Source organism: Phyllobates terribilis, unplaced genomic scaffold, assembly GCF_046119375.1.
Source record: "Phyllobates terribilis strain yellow unplaced genomic scaffold, ASM4611937v1 Scaffold_9__5_contigs__length_417890890, whole genome shotgun sequence".
Classification (NCBI taxonomy): domain Eukaryota; kingdom Metazoa; phylum Chordata; class Amphibia; order Anura; family Dendrobatidae; genus Phyllobates; species Phyllobates terribilis.
Window position 1 is genome coordinate 169,074,151 of NW_027362769.1, and position 27,816 is coordinate 169,101,966.

Genomic DNA, 27,816 nt, shown 5'->3' on the forward strand with positions numbered 1-27,816 from the left:
TGACAGAAGAACAGAAAGTGAGCATTCTGACGGGGCAGCTAACCGGTGCAGCCCAGCGGGAAGTGAAATCATGGTCAGATGAGGAGAAAAGGACTGTAAAGGACATTCTGACCCGGCTGCAGAGTACCTTTGATACCCGTACCTGAGCAGAGATCAAAATGCGGTTCTATGGCTGTAAGCAGCGAGCCCAAGATAGTATCAGAGACTATGCCTTGAACCTGCAAGAAGCTCTGGGAGCAATTAAACAAGCTGACCCTGGCAGCGTGCAGGACACCAATAAACTGTTGACTGACCAGTTCATAGAAGGTCTGCTGTCCAGCGCCCACAGAACCCAGCTGCGCCTCATGGCCCTACAGAACCCCGATTTGACTTTTGCGCAGTTCAAAGATAGGGCCATCCGGGTGCTCCAAGAACCCGCACCAGGTGGCGCTGTAGTTTCCCGGCACCCTGCCATCACTTACCACCAGGAGGCGGCGCCCTACCCCGCAGACCTTGTGGGGGCTGATGCGCAGGCCCTAAATTCATCCCAGCCTGCCAACCTGCAACATCAGGTCCAAGAATTAACCAAGAGTGTGGCTGCATTGACCAGGACCGTACAGTCGTTGCAGATGGAACCATCAAGACCAATCAAGCTGGCTTCCAGTCCGGAGGATGTCCCGTGGCGTCGACAGAGGAGGATCCCGTCGTTCAGAGGGAGGCCCGCCGACCGTTACACCGAGGATGGACAGCCGATTTGCCGCCGTTGCAGCCAGCCAGGACACATAGCCAGGTACTGTACTTTAAATGGGTCCGACCTGGGGCAGAGGGCCAACCCCCAGGCATAAGGTCATCAGGCCCATCTAATTGGCGCGATAAGTACGTGGGGGGACGCCCGGTCTTACTCATAGTGCTGGACGGTATCCCCATGAGTGCACTGCTGGACACCGGGTCTCAAGTGACTACCATCCCCTACGTACTTTTCAAGCGGTACTGGAGTGACGCTGACATAACCCGCTTTCCAGACGATGACTTAAGCATCATCGCCAGCAATGGCCAACCCGTGCCGCACGTGGGGTTCAGAGAGATGACCATCAAGATTGGTAAGGTTGAACTGCCGGCACAGAGAGTGATCATTGTGGACATTGACCGTCGTGAAAGTCACCCTAAAATAACCTTGGGTACTAATGTGATTGAAAACTGTCTTTCAGAAGTAATTGTGATTTTGCAGCAGGTGGCGATGAATGCGAGCTCCAGCCAACAGAGGGTCCTCCAGAAAGAGATAAGAGCCCTGATGAGATGGCAACAGGTAGAACTGTCTGGTGGTGAGATCGATAGCGTGAGGATGAGGGACCCGTTCCCCATTGCCATGCCTCCCAAAAGCGAAATGATGATCTGGTGTCGGACTGCAATCGGGTTAAGAGGGAGAGACTACCAAGCCATGGTAGAACCCGTGTACTCATACAGCAGGCCCACCATTTTGACAGCCCGGGGGGTGGTTGATGTCCGCCATGGAAGGGTGCCCGTCCGGATCTTAAACATCGGTGAAAGGGAAGTACACTTGCCCCGGTACGCTACACTAGCCAAATTGTTTGCCGTCGGGCACAATGCTATCAGGGTCGTGGAACCCTTGCCTCCATCTCCACCAGTGGAGGATAATGGCTCCCAGAAACACAAGGAGGACTGGTGCCAGAAACTCCACGTGGGTGCTGACTCCACTCCCTCGCACCAAAAACAAGGAGTCTACCGGGTGGTTCAGGAGTACGAGAGAATCTTTAGTAAGCACCCGCTAGACTTCGGCAGAGTGAAAGGGGTAGAACACCACATCCCCACGGGGAGCCACCCACCAATAAAAGAGAGACACAGACCTGTACCCCCTGCACATTATCAGAACGCAAAGGGCATGCTGAGAGAAATGAAAGAAGCCGGGGTCATTAGAGACAGCTGTAGCCCCTGGGCAGCCCCCTTGGTTCTGGTAAAAAAGAAAGATGGTACCATGATAATGTGCGTGGACTATAGACAAATCAATCGTGTCACCCATAAAGACGAGTACCCGTTACCTAGGATAGAGGAGTCTTTAGCCGCACTAAAATCAGCTAACTCCTTCTCTACTTTGGATCTTACTAGCGGGTACTGGCAGGTTCCTGTGGCAGAGGCTGACAAGGAGAAGACCGCCTTCACCACCCCGATGGGATTGAGCGAATTCAACTGTATGCCATTCGGGCTCTGCAACGCACCCGGGACCTTCCAGAGGCTGATGGAATGCTGTCTAGGGCACCGAAACTTCGAGACGGTCCTACTTTACCTAGACGACGTGATCGTCTATTCGAAGACCTACGAGGACCATCTGAAACACCTGGCTGAGGTGTTCGAAGCCCTGGCAGGCTATGGCATGAAAGTGAAACCCTCTAAGTGCCATCTGTTAAAGCCGAAGGTACAGTACCAGGGACACGTGGTGAGTGCAGAAGGAGTAGCCCCCGACCCCGACAAGGTCACAGTAATCAAGAGCTGGCCAAGCCCCTCAAACATCAAAGAAGTGAGGCAGTTCCTCGGGTTGGTAGGCTACTACCGAAGGTTCATCCCCGGGTTCACAAAGATGGCAGCTCCAATGCAGGACCTCCTGATAGGTCAATCCAAGACCAGAAGTCAAAAGCTACCCTTCAAGTGGGACAAGCCGGAAGAGGAGTCCTTCCGCCAGTTGAAGATGGCCCTCATGGGGGATGAGATCCTGGCCTACCCCGATTATGGCTAGCCTTTCATCCTCCACACAGACGCCAGCAATGTGGGGCTGGGAGCCGTACTGTCACAGAACCAGCAGGGCAGAGAAAGGTTGATCGCGTACGCCAGCCGGAAGCTGAGGCCCACTGAAAGAAACCCGGAGAATTACAGCTCCTTCAAGCTAGAATTCTTGGCAGTGGTGTGGGCCATCACAGAATGGTTTAAGCATTACCTGGCCTCCGCAAAGTTCACTGTGTACACGGACAACAACCCGCTGACACACCTGGACAATGCAAGACTAGGTGCCCTAGAACAGTGGTGGATGGCCCGGCTATCCAATTATGACTTCACAATCAAATACCGGGCAGGCAGGACCAACGCCAACGCAGACGCCCTATCAAGAATGCCTCACCTACGAAGGAGAAAAAAACTCGGAGGAAATAGAGCTCCCTGCGTTCCACTGGTGTGGGGCCACTCAGTATTCTCACCGGGTAAAAAACAAAGACCTAACCACCGTCATGTTCATCCCCTTACCTCACCATGGCTGGGCTGAAACGCAAGATAGTGACCCTGCAGTTCGCCTGGTGAAAGACCTGTTAACCCAGGCAGACGCTAGCCCTGGCCCGGACGCTCCAGAGGAAGCCAAGCAGATATGGAAGGAGAAAATCAGGCTATTCCTCTACGAGAGTAAGCTGTGCAGAAGGCTCGTCAACCACCGGACGCATGAGCTGACCTGGCAGGTAGTGGTCCCAAGGCGAGAGGCAGCAATGGTCCTGGAGGCCTACCATGACAGAGCGGGACACTTCGGGTGGAAGAAACTGGAGTTCCTACTGAGAGAGCGGTTCTACTGGATCGGTATGAGAGGGGCCATAGAGAAGTGGAGCAGGGACTGCGGCCCATGCCACCTCAGAAGAAAGGACCGTACCAGCCAGAATACACGCTTGAGGCCCATCGTCACCAGGCAGCCTCTTGAGTTGGTAGCTCTGGACCATGTGAAGTTGGCTCCAAGCCGGTCCGGCTAAATCTATGCCCTCACGATTGTGGACCATTACTCCCGGTTCCTGGTGGTGGTTCCTGTTAAAGACCTGACAGCCCAAACAGCGGCCAGAGCCTTCCAGCAATACTTCTGCCGTCCACACGGGTATCCGGAACAGGTCTTGACAGATCAAGGTCCAGCGTTTGAGGCTGAAGTATTCCAGGAGTTCTGCAACCTCTACGGCTGTAGGAAGATTCGGACAACGCCTTACCACCCACAAACCAATGGGCTGTGTGAGAAAATGAACAATATCGTCATTGATCTCCTCAAGTCGTTGCCCCTGGAAGAACGCAGCCTGTGGCCAGAGAAGCTGCCAGACCTGATTGACTTGTACAACCATATCCCGGTGAATGCTACAAATTGCACCCCGGCTTACCTGATGCGAGCAAGACCAGGTAAGCTGCCGATATACCTGGAGATGGGAGTCCTGACACCCGAGGACACCTCCCCTGATGCGGACTGGGATACGGAATGGCGGCTACAGTACAAGAAGGTACAGGAGAGTGTGGAGAGGAGTCTGGCTCAAGCAAGAGAAAAGCAAGAGAGGCTCTTCAACCAACACACCCCTGCTGGTCCCCTGGAGCGTGGAGAGCAGGTCCTGAAGCGGAAGAGAAGGCTTCACAAGCTGGACGACCAGTGGGAGAGAGACCCGTACACAGTACTGCAGTCCGACCACAACAACCCGAAGGTATGTGTGATTACCAAGGATGGAGGAGAAACCACTAGCACCGTCTCCAGAGACCACCTAAAACGGTGCCCTGAGCAGCTACAGAGTCCAAGTGAAGATCAAGATGACCTTGAACCCGCAGAGGACAAGGAAGAAATGATCAGCACAGTTCTCGGAGAGTTCCCCCGGACCTGGACTCGGATAAATGACGCGATAGTGGTACCCGTCCTACACTTCCTTCAGCCTACCCAGCAGGAGCCTACAGAAGAACAAGAACAAGCAGCCCCAGAGGCAGAAGAACCCTTGCCAGCAGCCCAGGAGAGTCAACCCTCTGATGAAAGTGAGCCTGCCATGCCTGCGGTAAGTCTAAGGACCCGCAGACAGCTGCCTGCCCTGCCTGTAAACCCAGCTAGTAGCTGTACCCTTAATACTAGTGGGGAAAGCCAGGTTAGACCACCACCAGACAGTGGGTTACGGAGGTCAACCCAGAGCACTAGGGGTCAAATACCAGCTCGCTGGAAGATCTAAATGCACAGTGTATACAGTACAGACCAAAAGTTTGGACACACCTTCTCATTTAAAGATTTTTCTGTATTTTCATGACTTTGAAAATTGTACATTCACACTGAAGGCATCAAAACTATGAATTACCACATGTGGAATTATATACTTAACAAAAAAGTGTGAAAGAACTGAAAATATGTCTTATATTCTAGGTTCTTCAAAGTAGCCACCTTTTGCTTTGATGACTGCTTTGCACACTCTTGGCATTCTCTTGATGAGCTTCAAGAGGTAGTCACTGGAAATGGTCTTCACTTCACAGGTGTGCCCTGTCAGGTTTAATAAGTGGGATTTCTTGTCTTATAAATGGGTTTGGGACCATCAGTTGTGTTGTACAAAAGTCTGGTGGATACACAGCTGATAGTCCTGCTGAATAGACTGTTAGAATTTGTATTATGGCAAGAAAAAAGCAGCTAAGTAAAGAAAAACGAGTGGCCATCATTACTTTAAGAAATGAAGGTCAGTCAGTCCGAAAAATTGGGAAAACTTTGAAAGTGTCCCCAAGTGCAGTTGCAAAAACCATCAAGTGCTACAAAGAAACTGTCTCACATGAGGACCGCCCCAGGAAAGGAAGACCAAGAGTCACCTCTGCTTCTGAGGATAAGTTTATCCGAGTCACCAGCCTCAGAAATCGCAGGTTAACAGCAGCTCAGATTAGAGACCAGGTCAATGCCACACACAGTTCTAGCAGCAGACACATCTCTTCAACAACTGTTAAGAGGAGACTTTGTGCAGCAGGCCTTCATGGTAAAATAGCTGCTAGGAAACCACTGCTAAGGACAGGCAACAAGCAGAAGAGACTTGTTTGGGCTAAAGAACACAAGGAATGGACATTAGACCAGTGGAAATCTGTGCTTTGGTCTGATGAGTCCAAATTTGAGATCTTTGGTTTCAACCACCGTGTCTTTGTGCGACGCAGAAAAGGTGAACGGATGGACTCTACATGCCTGGTTCCCACCGTGAAGCATGGAGGAGGAGGTGTGATGGTGTGGGGGGGCTTTGCTGGTGACACTGTTGGGGATTTATTCAAAATTGAAGGCATACTGAACCAGCATGGCTACCACAGCATCTTGCAGCGGCATGCTATTCCATCCGGTTTGCGTTTAGTTGGACCATCATTTATTTTTCAACAGGACAATGACCCCAAACACACCTCCAGGCTGTGTAAGGGCTATTTGACCAAGAAGGAGAGTGATGGGTGCTACGCCAGATGACCTGGCCTCCACAGTCACCAGACCTGAACCCAATCGAGATGGTTTGGGGTGAGCTGGACCGCAGAGTGAAGGCAAAAGGGCCAACAAGTGCTAAGCATCTCTGGGAACTCCTTCAAGATTGTTGGAAGACCATTTCCGGTGACTACCTCTTGAAGCTCATCAAGAGAATGCCAAGAGTGTGCAAAGCAGTCATCAAAGCAAAAGGTGGCTACTTTGAAGAACCTAGAATATAAGAAATATTTTCAGTTGTTTCACACTTTTTTGTTAAGTATATAATTCCACATGTGGTAATTCATAGTTTTGATGCCTTCAGTGTGAATGTACAATTTTCATAGTCATGAAAATACTGAAAAATCTTTAAATGAGAAGGTGTGTCCAAACTTTTGGTCTGTACTGTATATTTAATGTGTTATGTTTGTACCCTGGTTATTAATATTGTTTTCACAGTTTTTCTAGATATATGGACTAACAGGTTATGAACTTTGAGTAACCGGGACTTCCTTGTAAATATGTTCGGAGCCTAACCAAAGGAATGAATAAAGACTGTCAAGGACTTGGGGCAAGGACAGACCCCCACCTGGGGGGGACCTTAAGAACTCAAATTGTGCTGGTATTTGTTGATGTTTATTGGTTGTGCGTATTTATACCCTGTATTTGTGTTTCCTGTTTAGTCCCGGAATACTAAATTTTACTAGGGGGGAATGTGTCACCCCAGGCCTGGATGCCACAAATATTAAAGGCTGTGTCTGAGAGCAGGAGGGAGGTTCCCTGGTCAGGGACAATTAGCATACAGCACCTCCTGTCCCAGGCCAGTAGGGGGAGCAGGCTGCCCCTATAAAAGCTGGAACTGAGGGCATGGTTAGAGAGAACTGGATGACCTAGCTCAAGACTGAGACTAGTCCCAGAGAAGGAGGGACAGTTCAGCTGTAGCCAAGGATTCCATGAGGCAGAGGAGAAGCTGCGAGCCAGGGACAGAGGCGACAAGAGCCGGTCCTGGCTGAGAGAATCACCACCGGACATTGGGGTCCGAGGCTGTCAGGGTTGCAAGCCCTGCAGCAGATAACCAACCCGCAAGGGATTTCAGGTCCCTTGGCCTAAGAAGCCTGGAGGCTCCACCACACAGAGGGACCGGTACAGCACGGAAAAGCAAAAGGTACCTAAGGCCCGAGTCGCAAGCCATACAGGCGTAGTACACGGCCAGCTCCGGGACGTGGGCTATTACACCATGAAAAGGGGGATAGTCAGCAAGGGCAGAGAGAGAACGGTAGGCCTTCACACTCACCCTGACCAGTGGGGCTCGCCCGAATGCCCTCAGACACCCAGGCCCATTCCTGCCCAGTACTCCTGTTGGGTCAGTAGTAATACCTACAATAAAGACCCTGGACTGTTTGAAGCGGACTCTGAACTCTTATTACTGCGGCCTACACCATCACCCCCAGCATCCACCTACATTACCCTGAGGCTACACTCTTCCCAGTTATCCTATCCCTGTGCTGCACACCAACACCAGCCTCAGCGGTCTGCCTTGCAGCGGCGGTCATCCCTGACCACAATCCACGGGTGGCGTAGTCGGACATTCATAGCTCTACAAATAGACTGCCACAGCATTTGGTCTGACCACCCTGAGCCACGGGATCGGGTTGCCACTACTACCCCCATCATCGCACTGAAGCCCGGCCCAGGCGGCGAGTCACATCCCTTTGAGGTTACGGGCGTGAGGGGGAAGAGGGACTACGCTGGAGTGCGAAGCCAACACAGCCAGTCCGTTCCTGCCCATGCGACCTCCGTGTCGCCGGGTTTGTGCCAGAGCCGCGGTGGACCCTGACGGCCAGCCCACCTCTCCCAATACCGGTGCCTGTCCGCTGGTGGGTCGAGCCCCCCGCGGTGGGGGGGGGAATAACATCTGCAGAAGAAAGACCATCTTCCAGCCAAACTAAGATGTCTACTTCTTTTCGTGGACAATGTGATACGATCCCTTTCTTAAGGACACGCCCATCGCTACAAATTCCAGATGAGGCACAAAAACAGCAGGTGCTTCAACGGATATCAAGTGCTCCTTCAAGTGGGCTCTCCTCCACCTCAACTTCAACATCACAAATACTCCAGTCCTCAGAGGTGTCACCCCAATCGCACTTGCTTCCTCACAGCTCCCAAGTCTCCAGCTGCCCATCTGAGTATGGGGTAACGCAGATGGTTGAGTCTGCACAGCTGTTTATGACTCGCCCCCTGGGCCGTGGGGCACTCGGATCCGGGCAATAGGGAGACGATGGGGGTAGTAGTGGCGACCCGGTTCCGTGGCTCAGGGTGGTCAGGCCAATGGTAGTCTGCTACGTTCTGCTGATAATGTCCGACTACGCCACCCGTGGATTGCGGTCATTAGGAACCGCCACTGCAAGGCAGACCGCTGAGGCTGATGATGTATGCAGCTGGGATGGTGTGACTCCCCACGGGAAGAGTGCGGCCCCAGGGCAGTGTAGTGGATGTTGGGAGTGATGGTAGTGAGAGTCCCAGTGCTGATAGTGCTGGAGGAGCAAGGAGCACACAGACAACAGGTTGCAGTCCAGGGTCTTTACTAGAACAGGTAAATTGATCCACAAACAGTCCCAGCTAGGAGGGGACCTGGATGTCTGAGAGCAACGGGGAAATTGGCCCTGGTCAGGGTGAGGGTGTAGGCCTACCGTGCTTTCTGCGCTCCTTCTGGCTATCTCCTCGTTATAGGGTAACAGCCCACGTTTCCGAGCTTTCCGTGTATTCTCGCCTGTATGACCTGCGACGTGGGTTCCTTTCTGCTGGAGGATGTGGAATCCTCCCAGCCTCAGACACCAAAGTCTGGTAAATTAAGTCCTCTTTCTGCCAAGACAGGCTCTCTTCGCCTCTTGTCTCTGGCTTGTGGCTCTCCTCCTGCCACACTTCCTCTTAGGTGCAATACAACTTTCTGTCCCTGCTCTGCTCTGGGACAAGTCTCAATGCTGAGACAGGCCATCAAGTTCTCCCTAACCCTGCCCCCAGCACCAGCTTTTATAGGGGCAGCCTGCTCCCCCTACTGGCCTGAGACAGGAGGTACTGCATGCTAATGTTCCCCTGACTAGAGAACCTCCCCCTTGCTCTCAGACACAGCTTTATTTACACTTGTGGCATCCAGGCCAGGGTGACACATTTACTCATACTATAGCCTGGGAAACGGAGGTCTGCTCCAGAGCTTCTGTTAATCCAGACGAGGAAATGATCTGCACTGATGCCCAGAATCTTTATGAGTCGGATCCAGGACCAGATGAAGAAGGTTCTGAGCATAATGTAGACCCTCGTTCCCAAACTGTAACTCCTGTTGGTGGAGACAATGATGAAGACGATGATGAGACTCAAATACCTGATTGGAGCGACAACTTGACTTTTCGGTCAGGGCAGGAAGAGGTTGGCTCTGAGGACGACGGGTGTGAGAACACACAGTGTGAAGATGACGAGGTTGGAGATCCCACTTACTGTCAACCCACAGTCAGCCAGTTGATGAGGTCAGCAGAGGAGGTGGAGGAGGATGTGACTAGCCCAGGGGATGGGGATGACTCGGTACCCGGGCCTTTGCCTGGCCTTGGGGATGTCGCGGTGGTCGGCTCCTGGGCCCGTACCCTGGGGTCACTCTTTAAAAGGGTGGATAATTGTTAATTTTATAAGAGTTCGTGATGCCACCTGTGATATCTGGTGAGAAGCACTAGCGCTGCAGCAGTCCACTGAGGCCGGTGATAAGGCAGCTCGATGGTATAGCTCCCCACAGGTGGAACTAGGCCTCAGAAAAGCGTATGCAGGGGGAATGCAGGACAGGCGAGACCCAGCTGGGTCAGAGCAAGAACGGGAACGGACACGGTAGTCACTTCAGTACCTTTTACTGGTGGAAATTCAGGCACATCCCGGAGCACTGTAGGGTGAAGGGTGCATATCAGGATCCTCCCCAATGAGCGGGTGTAGGGCCTCCTGTTCCTTGCCTCTGCGTAGTAAGTTTCTGACCTGCCTGGAGCTAGGCCTAACTTTGTCTGTCCTGCGCTGGCTGACCTTGTGGTAGTGCCTTGTCTTGGAGTTCACGCTCCCAGTATGCGGGGCCTAAACGTCTCCTGGCTCTGTTACGTATCAGCACCTTAGCGATCCTGGGACTTATAGTTCTCCAGGGATTCCAGTTATGACTTACTGGGTCATAGAGATCCCGGCAAGCTCGGATCCGGTGTCTGGTAAATGCTTCGAGGTTACATAGTTACATAGTTAGTAAAGCCGAATAAAGACTTGCGTCCATCAAGTTCGACCTGTAAGTTACGTAGTTGCTAAAGTTGATCCAGAGGAGGGCAAAAACCCCAAATGATTTGGCCAATCTTCACCTGAGGAAAAATTCCCTCCTGACTCTGAAACCAGCAGTCAGAATAAATCCCTGTATCAACTTACTATTTTATTCTATTTTTAAGTATATGCTGAAATCTGCCTGGTATCTAGAAATGCATCCAGTCCCCGCTTGAACTGGTTTAGTGAATCTGACATTACCGTCTCCTCACTCAGTGAATTCCATATTCTCACTGCTCTTACCGTAAAGAACCCCTTCCTATGCTGGTGCTGAAACCTTTTCTCTTCCAGTCTTAGTGAATGCCCTCTTGTTACCGTAATATCCCTCCTTTTGAACAAATCCCGGGCAAGGTCTCTATACTGTCCCCTAACATATTTGTACACATTTATTATGTCCCCCCTCAACCTTCTTTTTTCCAGGCTGAATAGTCCTAGTTTTGCCAACCTCTCTGGGTATTGCAGTCCCTCCATTCCCCTTATTAATTTTGTTGCCCTCCTTTGTACCTTTTCAAGCTCATTTATATCCTTTCTATATATTGGGGCCCATAACTGAGCACAGTATTCCAAGTGTGGTCTGACCAGTGCTTTGTACAGTGGAAGAACAATGTTCTCCTCCTTTGCAGCTATACCTCTTCTGATACATCCCATTACCCTGTTTGCCCTTACAGCAGCGGCCTGACTTTGGGCACTCCAATTTAGTTTGCTATCAATCAAGATGCCCAAGTCCTTCTCCATCTCTGAATTCCCCAATGATTTCCCATTCAGTGAGTACTGGTGACTTCCATTCTTCCTTCCCATATGTATGACCTTACATTTCTCCTCGTTAAACCTCATTTGCCATTTAATGCTCCACCTACCCAGCTTATCCAAATCCCTCTGTAGGTCTGCACTGTCCTCTTTTGTATTAATTGTTTTACATAACTTTGTGTCATCTGCAAATATTGATATTTTACTATTTATCCCGTTGACTATGTCGTTAATAAAGATATTAAATAACATTGGGCCTAGTACAGACCCCTGTGGTACCCCACTAGTGACGCTTACCCATTCTGAGTATATTCCATTTATAACCACCCTCTGCCTTCTATCCTTTAGCCAGTTAGCTACCCACTTGCAGACATTTTCCCCCAGCCCCATCACTCTCATTTTGTATACCAACCTATTATGTGGCACGCTATCGAACGCTTTTGAGAAGTCGAGATACACGACATCCACTGGTTCCCCCTGATCGAATCGAGAGCTAACCTCCTCGTAGAAGTCAATCAGGTTTGTTTGGCAGGAGCGATTCCTCATGAATCCATGTTGGTTCGGGGTTAATAGATTATTAGCATCAAGATGCTACGGACGTCAGACTCACCGGCCGATAGTTTCCGGCGTCACTTTTCGCTCCCTTTTTGAATATTGGCACTACATTCGCCTGTCGCCAATCAAGTGGTACAGACCAGTCTCAACAGAGTCCTTAAATATAAGATATAACGGTCTGTCTATCACATTACTTAGTTCCCTTAGTACCCGTGGGTGTATGCCATCAGGTCCTGGTGATTTGTTTATTTTAATGTTACTGAGGCGTTTCTGTACCCCAGCTTGGGTTAGATTTGTCATACTTAGTCGAGGATTAAGTTTGTCACTTCTCATTTCTCCTGTTAGTTCTTTTTCCTTTGTGAAAGTTGACGAAAAAAATTTATTTAATAGATTAGCTTTATCCTCATCTTTCTCTATGATTTTGCCTTCATCACTTTTTATCGGTCCAATATTATCCGATTTAATCCTTTTACTATTTATATACGTAAAGAACAGTTTGGGATTTGATCTACTTTCCCTAGCAATACGTCTCTCTGTTTCCTCCTTCGCTATTTTTATTTGTTTTTTGCAGGTTCTCGTTTTTTCCTTGTAACACATTAGTGCCTCCTTGCTGTTTTCCTTTTTTAATCTCTTGAATGCCTCTTTTTTGCTATTTAATGCCCCTTTTACGTTCTTATTCAACCATATTGGTTTCCTCTTGTTTCTGGCCCTTTTATTCCCATACGGTATATACCTCTCGCACTGAGTATTCAGAATTCTTTTGAAGGTTTCCCATTTACTATTCGTATTCCTTTGATTAAGAACTTTGTCCCAGTCAATAAGTTGAAGGCTTTCTTTCAGCTGGTCAAACTTCGCCCTCCTAAAGTTTAATGTTTTAGTTGTTCCCTTATTGATAACCCTACTGAAGGGCATTTTGAAATTGATAATATTATGGTCGCTATTACCTAGGTGCCCCCCTATCTGTACCTCAGTTATTCTATCAGGCCTATTAGTCAATATTAAGTCCAACACGGCCTTCCCTCTCGTTGGTTCCTGCACTAGTTGGGAGAGATAATTATCCTTAATATTTGTCAAGAACCTTTTTCCTTTCTGAGATCTACAGGTTTCAGTTTCCCAGTCAATATCCGGGTAGTTGAAATCCCCCATTACATTCACTTCATTATGTTTTGCTACTTTGTCTATTTGTCCTAATAGCAGATTCTCATTCTCCTCTGTTATATTTGGTGGCTTATAGCAGACCCCCAATAATATTTTATTATTATTTTTAGTTCCCTCTATCTCTACCCACATGGACTCGACCCCCTCTTCTCCCTCTCCTATATCTTCCCTTAGTCTGGGCTTTAGACATGACTTTACATATAAGCAGACTCCTCCGCCTTTCCCCTGTTTCCGGTCCCTTCTAAATAAACTATAATCTAATAAATTTACCGCCCAGTCGTAGCTATCGTCTAGCCAAGTCTCTGTTATACCTACGATGTCATACCTCTCCTCCGATATAAGCGCCCGTAGCTCATCCACCTTATTGGTCAGGCTTCTTGCGTTGGTCAGCATGCAAGATAAAACTTTGGGGTTATTTAGCATCCTACTCTTCTCTAATGATCTAACTGTGCTATCCCCACCCCCCTCTCCACCCTCATTATATTCACTTATCCCCTTCCCCCTTGCTTGCCTCCCATCCCACCTATTTCCTTGGTTCCCACCCCCCCGTCTCTAGTTTAAATACTCCTCCAACCAATTAGCCATCTTCTTCCCCAGCACGGCTGCACCCTCCCCATTGAGGTGCAGCCCGTTCCTACGGTAGAGCCTGTAGCCGACCGCGAAGTCGGCCCAGTTCTCCATGAACCCAAACCCTTCTGCCTTACACCAACTCTTTAGCCACTTATTCACCTCCCTAACCTCCCGTTGGCGCTCCTGTGTGGCTCGCGGGATTGGTAGTATTTCTGAGAAAACTACCTTGGAGGTCCTTGCCCTAAGTTTCCTACCTAGATCCCTGAAATCATTTTTAAGGACCCTCCATCTACCACTCACTATGTCATTGGTGCCAATGTGGACCATGACCGCTGGGTCTTCGCCAGCCCCTCCCAGTAACCTGTCAACCTGAGTGGGGTGAGCTGGTTAAGCTCCTCTGTCCCCTATGTACTAACTCTCCACTCGCCTTCGGCCTGCTTGGGCCCTCACTAGGCTATACACACTAACGGCAGCTTGCCGCGCTTCACCAATCTTATGGCGCGGGCACACCTTAAGCTCTAACTGGGCTCCCTGAATCTAGCTAGCAGGAGCCTCGTGCTCCACTGCTGAACTATTAACTGAGTTCTCTAGACTAGACTGAGCTCCACTGCAGACTGACCTCTCTTAGGCTTCTCTACTGCAGGAACTCTTCAGAGGAACTGAACTGCCTAGCTCCACCTTCCCTATTTATATCCCTAACGGGCTCCCTCTGCTGGTCTGAGGTGGAAGGTGGAGATGTGTGAATGTTTATGGGGGCCTCTTGTGGAGGATTCCATCAATGCACTCTTCTAGGATCTGTGATACCAAGCGCAGCTGGGCGTCACAGATGCTATTGACGACGAGGTTAGGTTGCGCCTTCCTGGACAGAGATGGAGTACTGGAAGCACGTCAACAACTGCATCCTCAACCACAACTCTGCCTCTGACCACAAGTCATAGTGGCTCTTCAGGTCGCATGGGCTCTAAGCCTTGCATAGCCTGGGCATTTTTTCAGATCGATAAGGATGACCCAACTCGTGTTATCTGTAATATTTGTCACCCAAAGCTAAGTAGAGGCCAAAAAATCCATAGTTTGAGTACTTCATGCATGAACCGTCACATGGATATGAAGCATAAGTTGCAGTGGGAAGCTCACTGTGCTACAATGCGGCCTAGCGGGCCGGGCCAACCACCGTCTGCCCCATCTTGTGCATCCGCGGCCTCTTCATCCTCTGTGACTGGGGTGACAGCAGTCACACATGTTTTTGGACGCAGACCTGCCACCTCTTTACCCGCAACAGCCAGTGTGATTGGCAAGTCATCATTTCATTTGGAAGTGGAAACACCAGCTGATGTTGAGCGCTCTCTGACATCGAGAGCACCACCTTTGGATCAAGCCAACCTAACTTTTCCGCCTGCATCTTCCTCACAGACCGGCAGTTTGCCGGGGACACCCTACTCAACCCCGTCTAAGCACAACGGCCAGCCCTCGGTCCCTCAGATGTGGACAAGTAAAAGACCATTTCCTCCTAGCCATGAGAAAGCTAAGAGGTTGAATTTCACCATCTGCAAGCTGTTGGCTACAGAAATGCTGCCTTTCCGCCTGGTGGACACAGAGGATTTTGGAGACCTTATGTCCGTCGCAGTGCCCCAGTACCAGATGCCCAGTCGGCACTACTTCTCAAAGAAAGGTGTGCCTGCGCTCCACCAGCATGTCGCACACAACATCACCGCTTCTTTGAGAAACTCTGTGTGTGACAGGGTGCATTTCACCACAGACACTTGGACGAGTAGGCATGGACAGGGGCGTTACATGTCGCTGACTGGGCACTGGGTAACTATGGTGACAGCAGGACAAGGGGCTGCTGTCCAAGTCTTGCCGTCCCCACGAGTTGTACGTCAATCCTCTTTATCTAGAAGTTCCTCCACTGCTTCTGCCTCCTCAACCTCCCCTCGGTCCTCCACCTGCACCCAAAGCCTGTCTGGTCATGCCACCCTCTTTCTAACTGCGCAGAAGGAATCCTGCACACCTCCTTACTATGCTGGCAGCAGGGCTCAACGGCATCAGGCGGTGTTTACTTTGAAATGTCTGGGAAATGTGAGTCACACAGCTGAGGAGTTGTGGTCAGCTCTGGAGACCCAGTTTCCTGAATGGTTGTCTCCACTGGACCTGCAACCAGGGAAGGCCGTGTGCGACAATGCTGCAAACCTGGGTGCGGCCCTTCGCCGGGGCAATGTCACACACGTGCCTTGTATGGCTCACGTGTTGAACCTGGTTGTCCAGCAATTTTTAGCCCACTATCCCGGACTAGATGGCCTTCTGCAGAGGGCACGGTCGCTGTGTGCTCACTTCCGCCGTTCGCATCCCGCAGCTCAACGACTTACATCTCTACAGAAGTCGTTGGGCCTGCCAGTTCACCAGCTGAAATGCGATGTGCCAACACGGTGGAATTCAACTCTACACATGTTGCAGCGACTGTGGCAGCACCGACAAGCCCTGGTGCAATACGTTCTGACGTATAGCCTGGGCCAACGAGATCCAGAGGTGGGGCAAATCACGCTGCAGGAGTGGTCTCAGATCAGGGACCTATGAAGTTGACGTGCCCCCTGGGCCATGGGGTACCCGGAGCTGGGCCGGTAGACGCTGGGGGTTGTAGTCACTGTGGCAGTGACCCGGTCCGTGACCCAGGGCGGTCAATCGAAGGGTAATTTGTATATATGGGTTTTATAATGTCCGACTATGCCACCTGTGGAGTGCGGCCAAAGGGGCCGCTGCTGCGGAACAGTCCTCTGAAGCTGGTGGTTTTGCACCAATGCTATTATTACTCCCCACAGGAAGAGTGTAGCTTCAGGGCAGTGTGGGTGGATGATGGTGGTTGTAGTGCAGGAAGTCAGTAATGAACACAGAGTCCGTGTGATGCAATCCCAAGATCTTTACTCACAGTTGTTGCAGTCCAGATTACAGGTACCAGAGCAATCTCCCCCGTCGTGCTGTGCGTACTCAGTGAGGGGATCAGTCCACCCCCAGATAGCTCCGGAGTACTTAGCAGGACCCCCTTCTGTGTGTCCTTTCTCTGGCCTTCTCCCTGCACCTCACACCCAGTGACACTTCTATCCGGTATCCTCGTGCCTTGGCGGGCGACGTGTGTTCCGTCCCCTGGGTGCTATGTGGCTACCTTCTTAGTGAGACTGGTGTGGACTTTGGCCTGCAGTACATGAAATGCTGCAGCCTCTGGTTTCTAGTTGAGCCTTGCTGTTTCTCCGCTAGTTGAGGGACCGGTTCCCCTTATCTGGCCTGACCCCTCTACCTCCTGGTAGCAGCGGGCGTACGGGTGGCCTTCTGCACGGCTCATACCCCTAGGGTCCCTTCGGTTCCTGGAGCCTTCCTGCTCCCACTCCTCTCTTCTCTCCTTCAGTCCTGGGCCTCCCAGGCTAGGCCCACCTCCGGAGCAGAGCTCATGCAGAGCCTCTGCTCCTGTCACTTCTCCTCCTCTGACTGGCTTGCTCTTTCTAAGATGGCTTCCTATTTATACTCTCCCTGTCATGTGCTCCCCTAAGCTGCTTTCTCCACCCACACCCACTACATAGGACCCTCCCGCCAGCTAGGGACCTGGGACTGTGCTCTCCCTTATGAGCAATCTCGCCCTACCCCCACTGCGGGTATGTGTTGGATGCAGGTGTTAGGGTCCCGAGCCATACTCCTTCCTTACCTGAGGGTGAGATACCACACCTCTGGGTGAGATGCAGTACCTCTGTGGTGACTGAACCCTCAGGGGCGCCACACACCCTTCTGCACAGTTTTGAAATGGCGACGAAGATGTTTAGTGCTGACGATGCCATTATCAGCATGACTATTCCGGTGATTTACATGCTGGAGCACACGTTAAACAGAATTCAGAGTCAGGTGGTGGGACAAGAGGAGGTGGAGGAAGTAGAGGAGGAGTCGTATGCAGAAGGGATAACATCTCCAAGGTCCAGACGGTCGGCAGCACCAAGGCGGCAGGCATAGGAGGGTGGGGGAGAGGGATTAACCAGGGCGCATGGTAGCAGCCAAACTGTTGAGGAAGGTGCAGGAGCCGAGGAAGAAGTGGAGGACGAACTGGCGATGGGCATGTAAGACTCATCAGATGAGGGAGACCTCGATCACATTTCTGTTGTGTGAGGTTGGGGGGAGAGGGCAGAGGAAGGAAGCATGATTCTTACCTTGCTACCAACACAACAAGGACTTGGTCCTCCTGGATGCGCAAGACACATGAGTGCCTTCTTGCTGCACTACCTGCAACATGACCCTTGGATTGTCAGAATTCGAAGTAATCCCAACTACTGGGTTGCCAGTGCCACACTCTTAGATCCCCGGTGCAAAAGTAAATTTGCCGAAATAATTCCTGCCATAGAAAAGGATTCACGCATGCAGGAGTATCAGCAGAGGCTGTTGTAGAATCTTACATGTGCTTTTCCACAAAACACCAGTGGTGCACGTAGTGAATCTAACAGTTCTAACTTGCAAACCGTGGGACTGTCGAGTCTTCATCACTCAAACCGTAACAGTACCACACACTGCTAATATGCCCAAAATTATTTTACAGGCAAGATGCAGCTAAAAATTATTATTAATTTCAAAGTAGGTGGAGCTTGGTATAGATGGCCTAATACAATGAGTACCACACACTACTACTATGCCCAAAATTATTTTCCGAGCTAGATGCAGATAAAAATTATTTGTAATTTGCAAGCTGGAGGAGCTTAGTATAGATGGACTTAGAATAAGTCCCACACACTGCTACAAGCCCAAAATTATTTTCCGAGCTAGGTGTAGATAAAAATTATTTGTAATTTGCAAGCTGGAGGAGCTTAGTATAGATGGACTAAGAATAAGTCCCACACACTGCTACAAGCCCAAAATTATTTTCCGAGCTAGATGCAGATAAAAATTATTTGTAATTTGCAAGCTGGAGGAGCTTAGTATAGATGGACTAAGAATAAGTTCCACACACTGATACAAGCCCAAAATTATTTTCCAAGCTAGATGCAGATAACAATTATTACTAATTTGCAAGCTGGTGGAGCTTAGTATAGATGGCCTAATAGAATGATGCTATGCCCAAAAGGTTTTACTTTGCTAGGTGCAGTAAAAAAAATTGTATTCTATACACAGGTGGTGTAGCTTGCAACACAGATACGCTACTCCACTGACTAACACACACTGCAAGAGGCCAAAAAGGATTTGCTTAGCTAGATTTAGCCAAATGCTGTGAAAAACACTTGCACAGCACTGGCACAGACCTGCCTGGCAAAAAGTCCTAGGAAATGCTGTAAAATAGTCCTCAAAAGGACTGCAATTACAATTAGTCCCTACTCCCAACCTATCTATTTAAGAGCACAGGCCTGCCTGCTAAAAGTCGTAGGAAATGCTGTAACCTAGTCCTCAAAAGGACTGCAATCACAACTATTCCCTACTCCCAAGCTATCTGCATATTTCAGAGAAAATTGGCTTGAAATTAACACTGAAAGTATAGCGCACACAGCAACAGCGGTGCCGTCTAACACGCAGCTGCAGCAGTGAGAAAATGGTGGCGACGGGGAAAATGTCTGGGTCTTAAAGGGCAAGGACATGTGACATACACAGCCAATGACACATGCCCTTGCTTGTGTGAAAAAACAGTTCGCTCCGTGTGTGCTCTGCTGATAGGCTGACAGATTGCACCTCCCCACTGTAAATGCGGGAAAGAGAAAAAAAAATGGAGATCTTCATTATTTATGCAGAGATCCATCCCCCGCCCCTCCCCGCTGTACACTCACACTGCGTATTAACATTGATTATCAGCATTACTGTGAAAAAATCCAGTTATGATTTTGGTGCACGAACAGTTATCGAACATAACCTTGAACAGCCGGATTTTTTTCAAATCGTTCGTGTTCGCCGAACGGCTCGAACACCGCCCAAAACAGCTCGAATTTGAGATTGGCGAACAGTTCGAGTCGAACACCGCTCATCTCTAGTCAGTAGTCCCGAAGTGAGATGCACCAAAGGTCTTAGAGGCGTACCATGATGGAGCAGGACACTTCGGGTGGAAGAAGTTGGAGGTCCTACTACGTGAGCAATTCTACTGGGTTGGCATGAGGAAAGCAATCGAGAGATGGTGTCGAGAATGTGGTCCATGCAACCTGAGATGGAAAGACCGTGATAGCCAGAGGGCTCCCCTGCAGCCCATAATCACCAAACAACCACTTGAACTGGTAGCCTTGGACCACGTGAAGCTAGCCCCAAGCCGGTCTGGCTATGTCTACGCTCTCACCATAGTAAACCACTACTCCCGGTTCCTGGTAGTAGTGCCAGTGAAGGATTAGACTGCTAAGACGGCAGCCAAAGCGTTTCAACAACACTTTTGTCACCGGCACGGTTACCCTGCAGAAGTGTTTCAGGAATTCTGTAACTTGTACGGTTGCAAGAAAATAAGGACGACGCCGTATCATCCCCAGACCAACGGGTTGTACGAGAAAACGAACCACGTGGTAATAGACCTGTTGAAGACGTTGCCCCTTGAAGAGTGTAGCCTGTGGCCAGAGAAGTTGCCGGATTTGGTAGACTTATATAACCACATCCCGGTGAACTCCACCAACTGTACACCCGCCTACCTGATGAGGGCAAGACCTGGCAAGTTACCCATTGACTTAGACATGGGAGTTTTAACACCTGAGATGACATCACCAGATGTAGATTGGGATACGGAGCGGCAGCAACAATACCGCAAGGTTCAAGAATGTGTAGAGAGAAGTTTGTCCCAGGCAAGACAGAGGCAGGAGAGAACTTATAATCAGCACGCACCTGCAGTTCCCTTATCACCTGGAGAACAGGTACTCAAAAGGAAGAGACGAGTTCACAAATTAGATGATCAGTGGGAGGTTGAGCCATACACCGTCTTAGCTTCAAATTTCGACAACACCAAGGTATGCCTCATCAGTAAAGATGGAGGAGAGACTTCGGCGGCAGTCTCAAGAGACCACCTGAAGATATGCCCTGATCAATTGAGACACAAAGAGGAAGACCAAAACAGCCCCCAGCACACAGAAAAGGTGGAAGAGACGGTTCAAACCATCCTTGGAGAATTTCCCCGGTCTTGGACGCAGGTGAACCAAGCAACTGTGGTACCTGTCCTGACCTTTCCCCAAGTAGCCTCACCGGAAGCTGCAGAGACTCTAGAACAGCAGAGAGACCAGTCGGCCCCAGAAACAGATGCTTCATCAGCAGCGGATCAGGAGAATCTACCCCCTGCTAGCTGTGAATCTGTCGTACCCATGGTGAGTCAAAGAAGTCGTAGAAGACTACCAAGCCTACCGGTGTTACCTCAGACTAACCGTAGTGTAGTCCACACTGAGCCCACCACATCAGCGGTAGACACTAGAGACCCGAGTAGGTCATTGGCAACAATTGTACTGCGTAGATCAACCCCTTAGTACCATAGGTCAGCTCCCTGCCCGTTATAGGGACTAAAGTGTAATAAAATAATAGTATATGTTATATAGTTGCAACCGTTAAATATGAAAGCCTACAGAGACTTCCTGTAAGAACTTTTAAGTAATCGTGAGTGTATATAGTTATTAAATTTATGGACAAATGGACCACAGGACTAAGTGTGGTCAGGACAATGTTGAATAAAGTTAATTGTTGGCCTTCAAAATAAACCGCAGGCGTGGCCGAAAACCAGGCCCACCGACAGAGTGCCCAGAAGCCACGCCCAGGGATGGTACACGAAGTGGGTTGAGGCGGTTCCCACCAACCTTCAAGTACCCAGAAAAAGACAATTCCTGGGTAGTGGCGTAAAGACTAAGCGCCGAAATGACTGTTCCCAATTTTGTTTTTGTTGTTCTGCAATTTTTGCCTTTTTGAGACTTTGTAAATTATTTGGTAAAATTAATCTTTATTGTTGTTTAACTCTAAAGGTGTCCTCAGTCCGGGAGTACTGAATTTAACTAGAATGTGGCACCCCAGGGGTCCGGTTGCCACAGTTGCATTGCCTCCCTCACAGGGAGTGATGCCATGCCTAGAAGTAAGGAGGGGTCCCCTAAATAGGTATACCAGCATCCAACACATACCTGGCTCCAGACCAGAAAGGGAAGCTCCTCCCCTTTAAACTGGAATCTGGAGGCGGGGTTAGTTAGAGTGAGTTGAAAGAGAGTTGGAGACAGGAGTGCGGCGAGGAAGGACCTGGGGAAGGGAGCTGTGGACAAGCTCGCCCCAGAGAGAAGCGCAAGGAAACCGGACACCGGAGTCCTTGGTTGTGCGGGCACTGAAGGCCCGGCAGCTAAATCCGGAGGGCAGGAGACTGCAGGTCTCCTGGCCCCACCAGACGCCTCCTAGGGCCCAGCGCCGCCACGAGGGAAGAAGGCCCGAGCTGCCTGCCATACGAGTGAGGAATAGACGTTTTACTGAGGAATGAAGGCTGGAGCATAGCTTTAAGCGGCAGGGCCAAAGAGAATAGCGCAGAGGGAAGGTCTACAACTCCACCTGGCGAAGTGGATCCCCAACTTGCTTCTAGGCCGCCCGGACCTCCACCACCAGCTAGTACCGGTGTCCCGGTCTGCTCTGACAAAACTCAAGTAAAGCTAGAGGAAACTGCCATTAATTTGTTGTCTGGTCATTATCTGCGCCCTCAGCCCTGCATTACACCTCACCAACAACATCTACCTCCACAAATCTTCATATACTTCCCTGGAGCTTAGCTCTGCCTGTGGATTGCTGAACCAACTCTGCTGCATCACCATCAGCTCCAGTGGACCTGTACCGCAGTGGCGGCCCCATAACATTATCTCCAAAAACTTTATTCCACTTTTACTTTTCCTTTAATTGACCACCCTGGGTCACGGACCGGGTCACTGCCACCATGACATCCCCAGCACCGACCGGCCCGGCATCGAGTACCCCACTGCCCCAGGGGGCGTGTCAATTGCGAGTATGCTCGCTCGTCACTAGTTAATACTAAGGGTGTTACTACTGATGGATGCTTGTTCTCAAGATTGCAAATGTCATTGTTATTTTCACAACACACTGGCTTCATATTTTAGTGGTAATTAACCACGGATTAGTAAATTACATAGTTGCCAAAATTTCTTCAGACATTTAAGTCCCAGCCCAACCTCACCCCTCTAGGGAATGGCCCAGAGACCATGGAAAGCCCCTGCAACTCCCTGTTTTGGGTGTGGTTTACATAAACCCATTTTAGCCCCAGAGTCCCAGGAATTCCCAGGGAAGTTGGCAACTATGAGATTACCATACATTTTATTTAAAGGGAACCTGTCACCCTGTTTTTAGCTATTATACTGGCCACAGTGTGTTGTTAGTGTTGCAGTGTGCATCACTAACAAGTTTTTGCCAAAGAATGCGCGCATCTGACATGAAGCTGGGGCTGTGCACCTGTAGCACCCTGAGGATTCGGCTGCTACAGGGGTATTGCACCTCAACCCAGAGGTGTGGTATTCCACTCCCGGGTAAGGATGGAGTGTGGAACTGAGCTTAGTAGGCTGCATGCACTACATACATCCCATTTCCGGGGGACAGAACAACGGTACTCCCACCAGATAAATGTGCAGGTACGACAGCGTCTGTCCCTGGCTGGAGTGGGAGGGGGGTGGAACATCCCAGTAGTGTAGGGGCAGATAGGGGGAGCAGTCTGGGTAAAGCTAGGAGCTCATTGGGTGCTGGTCACCTGGGCTCACACATAGAGGGAGTATAAAAGTTGGGCACCATCTTAGATCAGGGTGAGTTCAGCCTGAGGAGAAGCAGAGCAGAGGAGCTCAGCCAGGAGGGCTGACAGGGAGCTGTGGCTCCGGCTGGGCCCAGCTCCAGAGCAAGGCCTGCAGAGAGAGAGAGAGGAGTCAGAAGGACCCAGAGAGGAAACAAGAAGAGAACCCCAAGATCCCAGAATAAGGACAGAAGGGTGAAGGGTTGGCGGACACGGGTACCGGAACCCAAGCTGGCAGAGGCAGAAGTAAACCTTAGCCCGGAACCGGAGGTCGTGGTCAGGATCTGCCGCGACCCTCACCAAATCCACCAGAAAGGCACACCAAGCATAGGGTCAGGGAACCCAGAGGAGGTTTGACCACCAGGAGACCCGAGGGAGCCGGCCAAAGGTGGATCCCTGGTGGGAACGGCCAGGAGGAAGAGAGAGACAGGGAAGCTCAGGACCACGCTCCGGACTGCCTGGGGGTTGGCCGAGTCCAGGACCTGGTGGACGCAGCACGGCTCGGGTGGTCACTCAAGGCCAGAGTGACTAAAGCAACATCAGTGAGTAAAAACCCTGAAACTGCATCTCCTGACTCTGCCTCTCCTTCCTGCATCATCACAACCCCCATCATCCACACCTGCTGCCCTGAGGCCATACCCCTCCCGTTGGGGGTTATACCATCACTGCTGCACATATACCACCGGCCTCAGCGGACTGCTCTGCAGCGGCGGCTTCAAAGCCGCACTCAACGGGTGGCGTAGTCGACACTTAACAACATCTACAAAGACTGCCACACACTTAGTTTGACACCCTGGGCACGGACCGGGTCACCGCCACAAGGACTACTACCCCCATACAGATCCGGCTCCGGGTATCCCCTGAACATGGCCCAGGGGGCGCGTCACACCCAGAGTCAGTGGACCTGCCCGGGGAGCGGATGGGCAGTGCGCACGCGCAAGATATACTACGTGGTTGCCGTGACTATGGGCCAGTCCCAGCAATCAAATGCAATGCTGTGGGCGGTGCCTAATTTAAAAAGTCCATGACTGAAAAGATAAAGTCACGACCCCTATGACTAGTGGCAAAAACTTGTTAGTGATGCACATTGCAACACCAACAACACACTGGGGCCAGTATAATAGCGAAAAACGGGGTGACAGGTTCCCTTTAATTTCCTTTTGCACATATACAGAAAATAAAACAGAGCACTGCAAGGTGCACAGAGCACATTATGTATACAGTCACCACTAGACAACTATATACAGTATGAAAATGTATGTGACGCCTACCTGATGTGGTTACAAATCCAGGATTTCTGGCACACGGTGTCCCGGGAGGTCTCACCACAGCAGGAGTAGGAGCCGTCTGTGAAGGTTCCTCTATGCTCCATGGATACTGTCAGGGTTGAAGCGATTGAGTAAGCGGTCTGAGGACACAACATAGACTGTGGAGACTTCTGCACTCTGTCACTGTTCTCCTGGACTGTATGACCATATTCAAGAAAGTGGGAAACCTCGTGGATGATTGTTGCTTCTTGGGATTTCGATTTTGGATCCATTTTAAAAAATGGTGCACATAGATAGATGGTTCTGTCTTCTGAGCGGGGGTATACATACGCATTAACTCCAATATCTTCTTCAGGATCTTTATTTTTTGCAAATGTCACCTTCTCTAGTTCCCGGATCAGCTCCTCCACCAGATCTGTGGTGATTAATCGATAATAAAGATTCTCTAACATCAGGTCTCCAAACACCTTCTGATCTTCCACCAGGAGACTTTCCTTTTCCTTCAGAGCATCAGATAAAAGTCGTTGGGTTCGTTCTTTAGCTTCCTCAGCTTGTTTTCTCTCATCTTCACTCAGCAAACATGAATTATTCGTGTTCCTTCTCTTTATCTTCTTTGACCTCACTTTTTTCATTCCCACTCCCCAAAAGAGCCCAAGAAATCAGAACATCGTCCGGTCTACAGGAGCTGTTACCTCACTGTACAAGTTATTCTGACGTCTTCTTTATATTTTGTGTAGAAAATGGAGAAAAATTCCCCGCTTCGCTTTCATTTTCACTATGGACAATTTTTATTACGTGATATAAACACAAAGAAAACAGATGTTTCGGCAGAATCGCCACACAGGAAAACCCTTTCATTGCCATAGGTGTTTTGTGACTTTGTTTCCAGAGTAAAACTTTTAACTTTTCAATGCTGCATCTTAATGGTGAAATTTAGTTTTTATTTCATACAGAGAGCTCTACCATCATTACTTACACAAAATATGAGCAAGTTACATAAGGAAAAACCTCACTAGAGCAGTGAGAACAAAGACCTGCGTTTATTTTTACACTTTTTCTTAGCTTTTTATATTGTTTGTTACATTTTAGTATAATTTACTTATACTTAAATTATTATTTAAGACAGGAGCTGTAATTATCCAAGATGCTTTTCACCATGAGGTACAAGTGACATCATACTTTTTTTTGTGTGGGTCAATACAATTACAGTGATAGAAAATAGCGTCGGACTGGGGTGTCTGGGGCCCACAGGGGAAACTGACTCTAGGGGCCCACCCTACAGCCATATGCAGATACCAGTTAGCCGTTATCCCCATTATAGTGGAGTGTCGACTGTAAAACACAGGCGGCTCCTGCACATCTACTGTGCGCATACTATAACTGGGATGTACAATTCTGGTAGTTTGCATTAAAGTGGTTCTTTGGTTAAACCACACCGATCCATGGGCTTCACAGTATAGGTGATCACTTATTGATCATTTGGGTCCGACCATTGTAAAACGCACCTATCGGAAGAATGGGGAGGTTTTATCCCCATTTTAAAATGCAGGAGGTGGGACGTCTGACCGTAGCTCCATTCATCCTCTTTGGGGCTTCCAGAAAAAAATAAGTTCAATGCTCGCAGCCACCGAGCGAATGAATGGATCAGTGGTCAAGTCACACATGCCGCTCCAGTCTAGTGGGGATAAAAACTCCACATTGTACCAATCGGTGCGGGTATCAGCAGTCAGACCCCCACTAATCAATAACTTATCACTTATCCTGTGGAGAGGTGAGAACCCCTGTAAGTGCATCTTGTTCCAAGTATTTAATCACTAATGGAAATAAAGGATCTTCTCCTAATTAATATTAGAGAGAACAATTGCCTGCCATACACAACACAATCCACTGTATCAAGACCAATAATACAAAATACAAGGGAGAAATACCGCCACACCTTGACCAGGCCAGATATTGCCAGCATATAGCAACCAAATAATTCCACATACAATGGTGAAATACCGCCACACTATGACCAGACCATATATTACCACCACATAGTGACTAAATAATACCACATACAAGGGACAAATACTTCCACACTGTGACCAGATCACATATGATCATCACACAGTGAGTGAATAATACCACGTACAGGAATAAAATACCGCCACACCATGATCGGACCACATATATGATGACATAGTGACCGAATGTTACAATACTGATTATTAATAAAAAACACAATACAAACAAACACTGTTACTACCACCGGTTACTTTATACACAAGAGATCTGTATATAGTGTCAGTGTACAAGTAATACAGTGGTCACCAGTGACATTATACACAGGAGCTCTGTATATAGTGTCAGTGTACAAGTAATACAGTGGTCAACAGTGACATTATACACAGGAGCTCTGTATATAGTGTCAGTGTACAAGTAATACAGTGGTCACCAGTGACATTATACACAGGAGCTCTGTATATAGTGTCAGTGTACATGTAATACAGGGATCACCAGTGACATTATACACAGGAGCTCTGTATATAGTGTCAGTGTACTGGTAATACAGTGATCTCCAGTGATATTAAACAGTATTCTATGAAGTAAATTATATTACAGAAGTAATAATGCCCCTAATTGACCCCTACAGAAATTATGTTCCCCACTTGCCATCATAAACTAATGTATGTTCCTCATTTTGTCCTCCATACAGTAATAAAGTCCCCCAACCTGGCCCATTTAATTAATAATGTCACCCATCCTGGGAACCTATGTTGCTCCATCTTGAGACCCTATGTTCCCCGTCCTGGCCCCTATGTCCATCATGCAGGGATCCCATGTTCCCCTATCTTGTCTATGTCCCTTGTCCTGGTAAATATGTCCTGTGTCCCCTATTTCCCTTGTCCTGGGCCCCATATGCCCCTTTTCTTGGGCCCCATATGCCCCTTTTGCCTGGGCCCCATATACTCCCATTTTGCTTTGGCCCCATAGAGGCCCCCTTTTCCTGAGCCACATATCTGCCCCTTTTGCCTAAGCCCCATACAGTGCTGGCCAAAAGTATTGGCACCCCTGCAATTCTGTCAGATAATACTCAGTTTCTTCCTGAAAATGATTGCAATCACAAATTCTTTGGTATTATTATCTTCATTTAATTTGTCTTCAATGAAAAAAACACAAAAAGAATTGTCCTAAAGCCAAATTGGATATAATTCCACACCAAACCTAAAAAAGGGGGTGGACAAAAGTATTGGCACCGTTTGAAAAATCATGTGATGCTTCTCTAATTCGTTTAATTAACAGCACCTGTAACTTACCTGTGGCAC

The 27,816-nt window shown here is 49.3% G+C and overlaps 1 protein-coding gene across 1 annotated transcript in view; it reads right to left on the reverse strand.

Moving 5' to 3' along the window:
• Positions 1-25,275, reverse strand: part of LOC141161856 (uncharacterized) — a 46,971-nt gene extending 21,696 nt beyond the window's left edge. Inside the window, exon 1 of the mRNA XM_073647322.1 lies at positions 24,512-25,275. Coding sequence (XP_073503423.1) covers positions 24,512-25,140 — 629 coding nt within the window. The 5' untranslated portion in view covers positions 25,141-25,275. The remainder of the gene's footprint in view (positions 1-24,511) is intronic.
• Positions 25,276-27,816: the final 2,541 nt, after the last annotated feature.